This window comes from Pollicipes pollicipes, unplaced genomic scaffold (assembly GCF_011947565.3).
Source record: "Pollicipes pollicipes isolate AB1234 unplaced genomic scaffold, Ppol_2.1 Scaffold_3447;HRSCAF=4054_pilon_pilon_pilon, whole genome shotgun sequence".
NCBI classification, from domain to species: Eukaryota; Metazoa; Arthropoda; class Thecostraca; order Pollicipedomorpha; family Pollicipedidae; genus Pollicipes; species Pollicipes pollicipes.
The window spans coordinates 7,294,866-7,306,368 of record NW_023596297.1 but is presented as its reverse complement, the minus strand read 5'-3'; the positions used below and the strand labels follow the sequence as shown (position 1 = coordinate 7,306,368).

The window sequence follows — 11,503 nt, the reverse complement described above, 5'->3', positions numbered from 1 at the left end:
TGCTAATTGATTAATGACATTAGTTAACTGATCAACTGATTAATTTAATGGTGCCGGGGACTTATTTCGTGCAGTCACTGAAGACCTGGTGCCTTTACTTTCTTTACTTGATAACAAACATAATTGCATTTTCCTGTGGCTTCTGGCCTCTGTTTCAGTAAAAGAAGGTACAACAGACATGAAACGAAGAACAGAGTGCTTTCCCGAAATCAAGTGATCATATCCAGTTTTTTTTTTCTTGAGCATTCGCCATCAGGGGACTTAGTCAACCCTGTGTTTCCCCCTCACCAAAACTCTCGCTGAACCCCTGGCGCTAGCACACGAGGGAACTGATTGCAGCCTGACCCTGGCTTGTTGTCACCTCTCGTCGTCTGTTGACTGATCGTTGTTTGGTGCTCTGCGCGCAGGTGGTAGCCCTCGGACCGAGCTGATGACCGTACCACCGGCTGCGCCCGCCTGACAGGCGTGCTGTCGGCGGAGTCCAGAACAGCGCGGTGCCGTGCAGCCCTGCGCGCCTGCAGCGTGCTGTGCGGAGATCTGTGGGCCCGGCGCGGCGGCGCCCTTCATGCGCTGGAGCCGCGGCCGGCCGGCCCGGCTCAGGCAGGCCCCAGCATGATCCCGAGTTATGGCCGCCCGCCGCCCACCGCCGCCGGCACTGCTGCTGCTCCTGCTGACCGCCGCCGCCGCCGCCGACTGCCCGGCCTCCATCTGTGAGTGTAGGTGGCGTGACGGCAAGGAGGCGGTGCTGTGTGCCAACGGCTCGCTGACGGAGCTGCCGGCCGGGCTGGACGGCGGCACGCAGGTGCTGCAGCTGGACGGCAACCCGCTGCAGCTGCTCACCGCCGACGAGTTCGCGCGCCGCGGCCTGGTCAACCTGCAGCGGCTCTACCTGGCCGGCTGTCGGATCGGCCACGTGGACGCGCGTGCCTTCGCCGACCTCATCAACCTGGTGGAGCTGGACCTGAGCGGCAACGCGCTGCGCCGCGTGCCCTCCGACGCGCTTGTGCAGACCGGCGCCCTGCGCGAGCTCAAGCTCAGCGGCAACCCGATCGCCCGCCTGCCAGCCGCCGCGTTCGCAGCCGTGCCGAACCTCTTCCGGCTGGAGATGAGCGACTGCGCCATCGCCGACCTGCACGTGGACGCGCTGCGCGGCCTCGTCAGGCTGCAGTGGCTGAAGCTGGACGGCAACCGGCTGACGGCGCTGCCGCCCGGCTCGCTCATGCCGCTCAACAGTATCCGCGAGCTGCACCTGCACGCCAACCCGTGGTGGTGCGACTGCCGCGCGCGCTACCTGAAGCAGTGGCTGCTGCAGGTGAACCCGTCGCATGCGCAGCCGCCGAGCTGCGCCGAGCCGGCGCGCCTGCACCGGCGCTCGCTGGACGCCGTGCCGCTCAGCCAGCTGGCGTGCCTGCCGACCATCCGCGAGAGCGCGCGCGCCCTCACCGCCTGGGACGGCGACAACGTGACCCTATCGTGCTCGGTGAGCGCCTCGCCGCCGGCGACCGTGCGCTGGCTGTGGCGTGGCCGCGAGGTCACCAACGGCTCGCTGGTGCAGCCAGCCGGGACGCGCTTCCACCTGTTCCACCACGGCGGCGAGGAGAAGACCAGCATCATGCTGATCGTGAGCGTGCGCGAGGAGACGGCCGGCCAGTACGTGTGCGCCGCGCACAACGCGGCCGGCCGCGTCACGCGCCCGGTGACGGTGACGGTGTCGGGCCGCCGGGCCGACACGCACGTGACGCTGCGGCTGGACGGCGGCCTGCTGGTGGGCCTGCTGTCAGCCGGCCTGGCCGTCACGCTGGCCGCCAGCGCCGCCGCCTGTCTGCTTTGCGCCCGCTGGCGGCAGCGGCTGCCGCCGGCCGCCGAGCCGCCGGCGCTGGAGATGAACCACAAGGACGCCGTTGCGAACCACGTCGGCGAGAAACAGGCGGCAGCAAGCCGCGGCGCCGGCCGGGGCGCGCCTCGTCCCGCGCCCGCGCCCCACGCCAACAAGATCCCGTCGTCGCGGCTCCGCGAATACTCGCGCGTCCCACTGACCGAGCCGGCCCTGACTCAGCCGACTCCGACTCAGCCGACTCTGAGCCGGCGGGAGCCGGCCGCCGTCGGTGACGTCAGCGGCGCGGCGGCGACGGCGGCGGCGGCCGTCAGCAGTCCGGCGCGGCCCAGCCGGCGTCGGGAAACGACGTCCGTCCCGGCCACCGGCCGGCCCGACTGCGGCGGCCAAACGAGGCCGGTGTCGCGATCGATGCCCGCCCGACTTTACGGCGACCCGAAAGGTGGTCACAATGAGCGGCGGGACGTGCAGCGGCCGGCGGCGGCGGCGGCGGCGGCGGCGGCGGCGCGCGATGACAGCCGCAGTGAGCCATTCTCCATCACGCGGTGGCTTGACTACGCGCCGCTGGGTGGGCCCGTCTCAGGCGCCGCCAGCTTCTCCACGCTGCTTCGGTCGCCGGCCGCGCCGCCGGCTGAGCTGTCGCCAGACAGTGAGCTTTCCCGGCTATCTGGGTCACTGCCGAGTTCTGCATCGGCGGCCCCGGGGATCGGCCGCCGCCTACCGCTGCTGACTCCGCCCGCCGACCTGCCGTGGGCGCCGCGACCGGCCCGGCGCCTCCTGCCGGGGTCGCAGACGGTGCCGGCGCGGCGGCGGCACCCCAGCCTGCCTAGCTCGCCCGTGCTGGCCGACGGCGACGAGCCGGACGGCTACACGTCCGACTACTGCCAGCGGTACAAGTACCGGCGGCCCTCCTGCGACCCGTACACGTACCACGCCGTGCAGCTGGATCGCTACCTGCAGGAGTACCGCACGCTGCAGCAGCAGCTGAGGGCGATGCAGCGCAACTGTGACTCGATCGGCCGCCGGCGGCGCTCGGGCGCGCGCCGCCTGTCGGTCGTCGAGCCGCCCGACGAGCCGGCGCCCGAGTTGCCGCCGGCGGCCGGCCGGCCCGGCGCGCAGCCGAAAACTCTGCGGCCCATCCTGAAGAGCCGCCACCAGTCGACGGGCGGGGGCACGCTGCCCACGCGGCGCAAGTGCCCGCGCTTCTCCGCAACCAACGACTATTTCTCGTACCATGAGAGCTAGCCGGCCGGGGGCGGAGTGCCGGCCCAGGGCAGACGCCGTCAGACTTTGAGCGTGCGAGCAGCGGCCGCCGGTCAGCGGCCGTTCCCAGGCTTCCATTTGCCGGCGGCTCGGCGACGGCGCGCGTGCTGATGACTGTCGGCCACCGAGACGCCGGTGCTCGACCGCGCCTGATCCGGCCACCACAGACAGCCAAGACAAATGGCTGCTGCTCGTGCGTTAGCCGTGGCGACGGCGGTGGTTATTGGGAGACCTTATTGGGGTAGACCAGATGAGGCGCGCCGCCTACACGGACAGGCCTCCTCCGAAATCCCGAGCGACACTGCGATTGGGGACGCTGCAGTCGGGCTCGCGGCCGACTTCAGGAAATATCAATTGTAATGCTGCGGTGACCTGGAGGTATGCCCGTATAAACACGATGGCAAGGCGTGGCCCCATGCAACCTCATGCAGTTGTTATGTCATGTCAGATGTTATGCTTGTGAATCAGTCAGCAATGTCTCGAAACCTGCAGAAATGTTCTGTACATGATTTGTCATCCATCACCCAGCCATGTGCAATTCAGCTTTTGTTAGAACGTCCAGTGACCAACAAAAACTGCCTGCCGCCCTGTAACTTTGTTCAGGTGAATGAAACGAGAAGCGAAAACTCACGTCCAGTTGGAAGTGCGCCTGACCGCCCTCCTCCCCATGCCAAACCGGCGTTCTAGGCGGTATTAAAGCGTTTTACCGTACACTCATCGGCATTTTCAGACACCTCTTTATGTCCGTAAGGGACAGTTGAACGCTACGTCAACGGTGGGCACCAACTGGACGGCTAGGAATGAGACGATGACGCAGGAATACTTCTCGTGTCATCACGAACGGAGCACTGCCCGCTACGAAGCATTCCGTGCCTTTGCTCGGTTCTCCACATTGGAGGAATGTTGACGACGAGGAGAGGCTCGAAAAAGTGTTACCTACATGATTGCGAAAAACGAACACACTTGCCGCGTCCGGCGATGCAGTGCTGCTGAACACATGCTTAGCTTGTTCTGCTTCTGATGCCGAGTACTGAATCTGGAGTCATTTATTCCATACAGAAAACATCTTTCAAAGATCTGCATTGTGAAGTACGCAGCACCATCTCCAGATGCCAAAGTTGTCTTAAGACAGCTTCTGCTGTTATAGGCTTAAGGACAGGTTCTGATGTTCCTAAGCTAAAAATCTTATTTTTCTTCAGAGACGTAGAAGTGCAGCGTGGGTAGTGAGCACGGAAAGACGGTAAGGGCAAAGCGCAAGCCTCATGCCCGGGACTTGCAACAAATGCAGCGAGGAAAGCGTGGCGTTTAGGTAGTGCAAAAGGCGGCTTCTTAATCAACTTAGGCCTTTTATATTAAGGTGTATAGGGGTTTCAGCTCATCAGTCCGAGCAAGAATGTCTCCTTACCATCTCAATTATCGAAATCCGACTGTGGTATCATTTATTTGCTTTGAATTAATTTCTGGCTAAAACTAAAATTATTTGTAGAAATTCAACGACATAAGAATGTGTAACCATGAACACCAGTCTAGATCGGCGAGACTCACCGTTCGGAGCTCACCGGTAGATCGGCGAGAATCGCCAGTAAAAGCTTACCAGTAGATCGGCGAGACTCACCGCTCAAAGCTTACCGGTAGATCGGCGAGACTCGCCGCTCAAGGCATGCCAGTAGATCGGCGAGACTCACCGCTCGGAGCTCACCGGTAGATCGGCGAGACTCGCCGCTCAAAGCATGCCAGTAGACCGGCGAGACTCACCGCTCGGAGCTAACCGGTAGATCGGCAGGAATAGCCGGCCAAAGCTTACCATTAGATCGGCAAGACTAACCGCTCGAAGCTTACCGGTAGATCAGACTCACCGCTCGAAGCTTATAGGTAGATCGGCGAGACTCGTTGGTCGAAGCTCATCGGTAGATGAGACTCACCGCTTCGGAGCATATCGACCGCGACTAACTAATATTTTTCGCTTGTTTGCTGGGATTGGCTGTTGTAACTTTCCCGACACAACTTCGGGAGAATGCCAGTACTTCAGGGGAACTGGTCCGCAAGGCGTCGTCTGAGCAGAAGAAACACGTCAAAAGAAGAAGAGCTTCAAGCTCTGAAAAGATTGCCTCGGGTCAGTGTCGTGAAGGGTTTGTGCGATTGGCTCCTATATTCACCGGGATCGAAAGCATGCTAACACAATAACCTGACTACCACGGAGGGAAGAAAAGTTTGATAGTTCAAGCATTACGGATATTCTTTTCATACGTCTTCTGCAGTGAAATGTCATACGTTAATTGGCGCTAATGCGATTCATATGGTGGACTGCGCAGGAAGGAACACTGACGCATTGTTCGTGTGCGCAGCATGAAGTGCATAGAGTGGACATCTCAGGAATCCTGTTGCGTGTGACGTAAAAGGCTTTTCGAGAGGCTGGGACTGTCAACTGCTGGGTGTTCTCCTCTGGGTGTCCGAAACTCTACCACCTGCTGAGTGTTCTCCTCTTGGCGTCCAGGACACTATCACCCGCTTGATGCCCTCCTTCGAGTGTCTGGGGCTTTATCATTTGGTTGTAAAATGTCGGGTGCTAAAAAACGCGAAATGTGGTGTTGAAAAGCGCAGCAATGTTGAAACACACGCTGGCAAATGGAACACGTTACAAATGTTCCCCAAAAGAAAAAACACAGCTGTGCAATTAAACCCACTTTTCGAATCACCTAGTGCCCAGCTTTGGCTTGGGTAGTGCGTCTCATCTAGTGCCCAGCTTTCGGTTGGGTAGTGCGTCTCATCTAGTGCTCAGTTTTCGGCTGGTGATGCGTCTCATCTTCGTCGTCTTCTCAGACCGCTTTCCACGAGCCGTGGGTGGGTGGCCGGGACTATCAGCTGTCGTCCGTTCTCCTCCGGGCGTCCGGCAATATCAGCTGTCGGCCGCTCTGCCCTGGGCGGCTCCGATGGCGGCCAGCCGCACCCCCCTGCGATCCATAGCATACTGATAGGAAAACACACAGACCGAGCGCGTCGGATACACACACAGACACGTCGGGGGCAGAGCGCCGACGACACCACCACGTACAGGGTGGGAAGCACCGGCTGACAACGCCCCGGACCGGACGGGAAGCACCGGCTGACACCGCACCGGACCGCACGGGAAGCACCGGCTGACACCGCCCCGGACCGCACGGGAAGCGCCGGGTAACACCACCGTGGAATAGGTGAGAAGCACCAGGTGACACTTCAACGGACCGGACAGGAAACACCGGGTGACACCACCGTGTAAATGATGGGAAGCACCGGGTGACACCGCCTCGGACCACACGGAAACCATAGGGTGACACCACCATCGACCGGACAGGAAGCATCGGGTGAGAACGCCTCGGACAGGATGGGAAGCACCGGACGACACCGCCCCGGGCCGGACGGGAAGTAACGGGCAACGCCACCACAGACCGGACGGTAAGCACCGGGTGACATCACCGTGGACCAGATAGGAAGCACCGGGTGACACTACCACGGACCGGATGGGAAGGACTGGGTAGCACCACCGTGTAAATGATGGTAAGCACTGGGTGACACCGCCTCAGACCACACGGAAAGCACAGGGTGACACCACCATGGACCGGACGCGAAGCATCGGGTGACCACGCCTCGGACAGGACGGGAGGCACCGGACGACACCGCCTCGGACCGGACGGGAGGCACCGGACGACACCGTCACGGACAGGACGGGAAGCACCGGGTGACACCGTCACGAACCGGACGAAAACCACAGGGTGACACCGTTGATGACACCCGGATCAGCTGGTTGCCACCGGACAACGGCTCGTCCGATATTCGCTGCATTTTTTATCAACGCATCAACTGCCACTGCCATTAGCGTCGTGAAACTTTGACTTCAGCTGTCGTGATAGGGCCAGTAAAATATTCAGCAAATGTTGCAACTCGTGCTCGGTCTTGCAAGATCCAGTACGAGTACGCCGCTGATGGCTTAACTTCTACCTCCTGCGCATTCCAGGAGCCGTTGTCTTTGAGGCCGTCCATCAGGGCTTTATGCAGCTTCGGCGACGAGAAACACAAAACGCTGAGCTGTATATGTCTCAGACATTTGCAGGCTCCCCGCACAGTGGGCGTGTCTTTCCTTCAACACTGCAATCTGCTGCAGCGATATGGAGCCGATGCATCCTTCGTCAGAGAACATACAAGCAAATTGGTAAACGTGTAAGTCCATGCGTACAACTGGGTGAGCATTCTTTAGCGGGAACTGATGGATCCGCTTGTTTTGTCACGGATCCATACGTAAGAATTGATGTCAGATCTCGGCATTAAAAGCAAATTGGGACCTGGAACTAACGCTGACGCAATGTGCTTGCAAACCAACCGCCTACAAATCGCTGAACTCCGTCAATATTGTCCAAGCCCTTGCTGCGCAACGATCGACCGGGAAACGGCTAATGTCTCGTTTTCCAAAACGACCTCGAGCATAACTCGTCTTGGCCAAAACCAGGAGAGGTCGTGCCTTGGGGGGGGGGGCCTGCACAGGTGCGTGGGCTTGCATGGCTGCGGGAACGGGGGGGGGAGCAGGAGAGGCACTGGTCCCCCCAGCTTTAAGCCTGGGAGAGGGAAGCAGTGCGACACCAACTTCCCCCAGCTTTGATGGGCTAATCCTTAAGCGTCAGATACAAAATCGAGATAATTTTCTCGCAGAGAGTCCTGGAAGTCATTTATTCGTTCATTCATTATGCATTATGCATTCGAAGACTTATCTTCATTTAATTGGCGCCTTTTGGAGATCACTTAGCATGGGCTCGCAGAGCTGGTAGTAGGCTCAGATTCATATTCGGATCGATATTCGTGACTTTCACTTGCTATGGGTCCCGTAGTTGGTCTTGACAGTTCACCTTTTGTTCTCGACTGGTGAGGATATCGATACTTATATTTTACATAAGCTTTTGAAAAATCAAAGGAGTCCGTTTTAACACGCGCTTGGGCGGGGGTCAAATTGACCCACCCCCGAAGGTTTTTCCGGAATGGTTTCCGAACGACGCGGCATAGCCGCGCCAAATTTTGCATCTGTAGGCAACTGAATAGCAGATCGCTTGGTATAAAAATTTAGAAGTACCTTGTGGGGTCGCTGACATATGGCGGGTCAAAGTCAGGCCACAGTTTCAGCGAATGCAATTTCTAAGGAATCGCTCAATCTGATGCAAGAACGGAGTGTTTGACGAAGCCATACATCTCTGAGATGTTTTCTTAGGCAACACAAATATTGAACGAGCAAATTACGTTGGCCTAAGGTCAGGTATGAAGGTCACACCAAAATCAAATCAATCTGTTTTATTACTCAAGGGCTTGCTGTATGGGATAGTTTGTGGTGCTCATTTCGAATTTATTGGTAGCAGGAACCGAATTATACACCTTCCATTTATTTCTTGGGGGTCAGAATAGGTGATTGACCTAACATGACGCAGTTCGCACTTTTTTAGGAACATACCGCCTGGGGTAATCTTTGTCGCCTATTCAAATGCAAAACTCAGTTTTGTATAATTTTGGTGACCATGACCCTTTAAAGGTCAAACGAGGTCACTGACCTTAAATGAGTTCGTAAAATTTTGCTTAGAAAGGGCTATATAGGTTCTGGGAGACTAAAGCCCAACCTGGAATTTGACATTGTTTGACCCTATCTGACCCGGAAGTCATGATCTAGGGACCTCAACTTTGACCTAAGTGAGTGCACGTATATGTCAACACACCTTGTGACTTTGGTGTCTCTAGCTTTCTTAGTTCCTGAGATCTCAGGGGGTCAAATTGACCCCCCCCCCCCCCACCCGAGTGAAGGGTATCCAGCCGGCAACCCGGGCGCGTGTTAAATGTCATGCCCTTACACGCAATAACTACCACTCCGGTAATAGGAGTAGAATCTAAGCAAAGTCGCGTGCTTGTCACGGCTTTTGTACCTATTGCCATAGATATTTGAATGTTTTATGCGATGAGGTCACCTTACATGTGTGTGCCGATCTTCAGGTTATTCAAAAGTCAGCTGTTTGGTGAATATCATCTGAATGTGAATCTGGATCGGCTGCTGGCTTGCAGAACGTGCTGGACATGGTGATATCACTTGGATTTTGGTGCTTCCGCCCCCGATGATGGGAATTTTAGCCATTGAATTTTCTTAATGTATTATTGCCGTTTAAATGCGGCGGAACTGTCCTGCCGGGCGCAACACCGGGCGGCTGTGTATGGCACGCAGGCTCATGAAACACATTTAGTTGTGTCCATAGACTGATGGAAGCGCAACATCTTGAGAAATAAATTGGAGGATATGTGGCAAAATGAGTTAAATGAGCTGTCTGCTAAATATGATCAAACTCAAATATGGTAATTGATTCCGTTGCCTATTTAGCTATCGGGGTGTGCGCCGAGCTGACAAAAAAATTCCCGCAGTCAGGTTGCCAAGCTTACCTGCAGTAAATGGTTCAAAGGAAATGCAATGATTATTAGACAAATTCCTAATCGTAACCACAAAATTGGCTTCTGTGACGTGAATGTTGACATGCTGGTAGCGGTGAGTGAAACCAGCGCAGGCAGTTCAATCTTGGAACTAAATTCATATATCATCAGGCAGCAAAACACAAGAACAGCTTCCTAGAATGCATAAAATGTTTGATTGCTGTGTGGTCATAATGGTGATAGGCAATTACCGATGGAATGATTGTTCGAGCTACCGTCGGCGTCTGGTGCAAGCGACCATTTGGTCCGTCGTTCGCCGGCCGTCCTTAGATGTTACCTGAGAACTGGCTGGTGTTCGACTTTCAGCCATTACTCACCACAGCCCGATTTTTCTCCTTGAAGTAACTGGGAGTCGAGCCGGGTTCTCCTGATCCTGAATGCAGCGTTCTGTCGTTGGGCGAACTGAGCAGGACGTTGTGGAACATTGTGCACGTAGTAAAACAAAGATGGCGACAGTGGTCAGAACAAATGTTTACTTGACAGCACTAAAATTTGCCAAAATTAGAGTCGCGTTACGAATATGATCCCTGCCATTCATAAGACATATCGGTGTCACAGTTATGGCTGGAAATTAAACACACCGCACTGCCGGCGCATAAAATCATCTTACGCATCTAGGTGTCAAACTTCATGTAAATATGTTCCTGCTGCTATCTGGATCAAAACCACCAAGAAAATAGACCTTTTGATGAAAAATCTCACATTTTGGACCAGCATATATTTAGATAACCTGGCCCCCAGCCAAGAGGGGTCGTCCGAAGCTAGCTGAGCAGGTATTTCCACAACAATGGCGTGTTAAGCTCAGCTCGATAAAAAGTGGCTTCACTGAAGCCCGGCAAAACCCCTGTGCTGAGGACGCTCTGCTCGACAATGTCGGAGAGCTGGTGGGGAATATCGACTGCGGAGAGATATCTTCGATAACAGCTGCCGACTATCCAAGGCCTTCGACAGCGTTGATCATGCTTTGCTCTTAGCAAACTTTCAGTAGCGCGGCGTGAGCCCTGATTGATTTAAAATGTGTTTGAGTGTTCGGAGGTAGGTGTGCGTGGAGGACTGACGACCCTAGGTAACCCACAGAGTGCCTCAGGTATTAGAAGTCGGTCCGCTTTATTCACAGTTTACTTTTTGCCGCTTTATTCGCATTTTATTCACTCGCCCTATTCACGACCGGCTTCCCCAGCCACCGTCACATGGACGTCTCGTCTCACATGCAGATGATACCTAACTCCTGGGCCACGCTCCTCCCAACAAGCAGAGTCTCGAAGAACGAAATCATCGTCTGGAAATATCAATTTGCAAACTTCAGACCTGGTTCAGCAAAGATTATCTGAAAATGACAAAGACAGCGTCGACTACGTTCTAATCGGCTCAAAACACGATTTAAAGATCGCTGTGAATTTGACTTGACATTAGATGGAGAGGCTAAATCACATCTTCATCTTCATCTTCATAGCCCGCTGTGATTGTCGACTCGACGTTTTCGGGATAGAACCATGTCGCCAGTCGTGTAAGGCAACGGAATTCTAATCTCGCTGTACCGCCTCACGTGATGCTTCCAAAACTATCATTGAAGCTTACGTTTTCTCATACATATCATACTGGCTACACGTATGGCGTGGCCAATCAAGTGCTGGGTGCAGAGTATTCAAAAGTTATCCATTTTGCCACCAGGACCATCTATGGAATGAGACGCAGTCCCTAGGCTGGTCCCGGATAGCGTCTATTGTTAAGAACAACATCACATTTTTGGGGACAATCGGAGCCTTCTAGGACAGCAAAAGTAAACATGCCGCCACGCTACACCAAAACCGCGCGTGCCATGGGTTACCCTGGAGTCTCTAGGCTGGTCTCGGTATGACGATTTGGTGAAAAAGGAATGTGCTGAATGTATTCAATAGGGTAAGCTGCAAGGAATCGCCCCAG

The 11,503-nt window shown here is 55.8% G+C and overlaps 1 protein-coding gene across 1 annotated transcript; it reads left to right on the top strand.

Moving 5' to 3' along the window:
• Positions 1-682: 682 nt before the first annotated feature.
• Positions 683-3,299, top strand: LOC119091562 (leucine-rich repeat-containing protein 24-like; the record flags this gene model as incomplete). Its single annotated transcript, XM_037214373.1, has 4 exons — positions 683-1,312; positions 1,400-1,708; positions 2,627-2,855; positions 3,265-3,299. Coding segments are annotated over 4 exons (1,203 nt in total), but the record flags the coding sequence as incomplete, so codon positions are not given.
• Between the last annotated feature and the right edge of the window lie 8,204 nt (positions 3,300-11,503).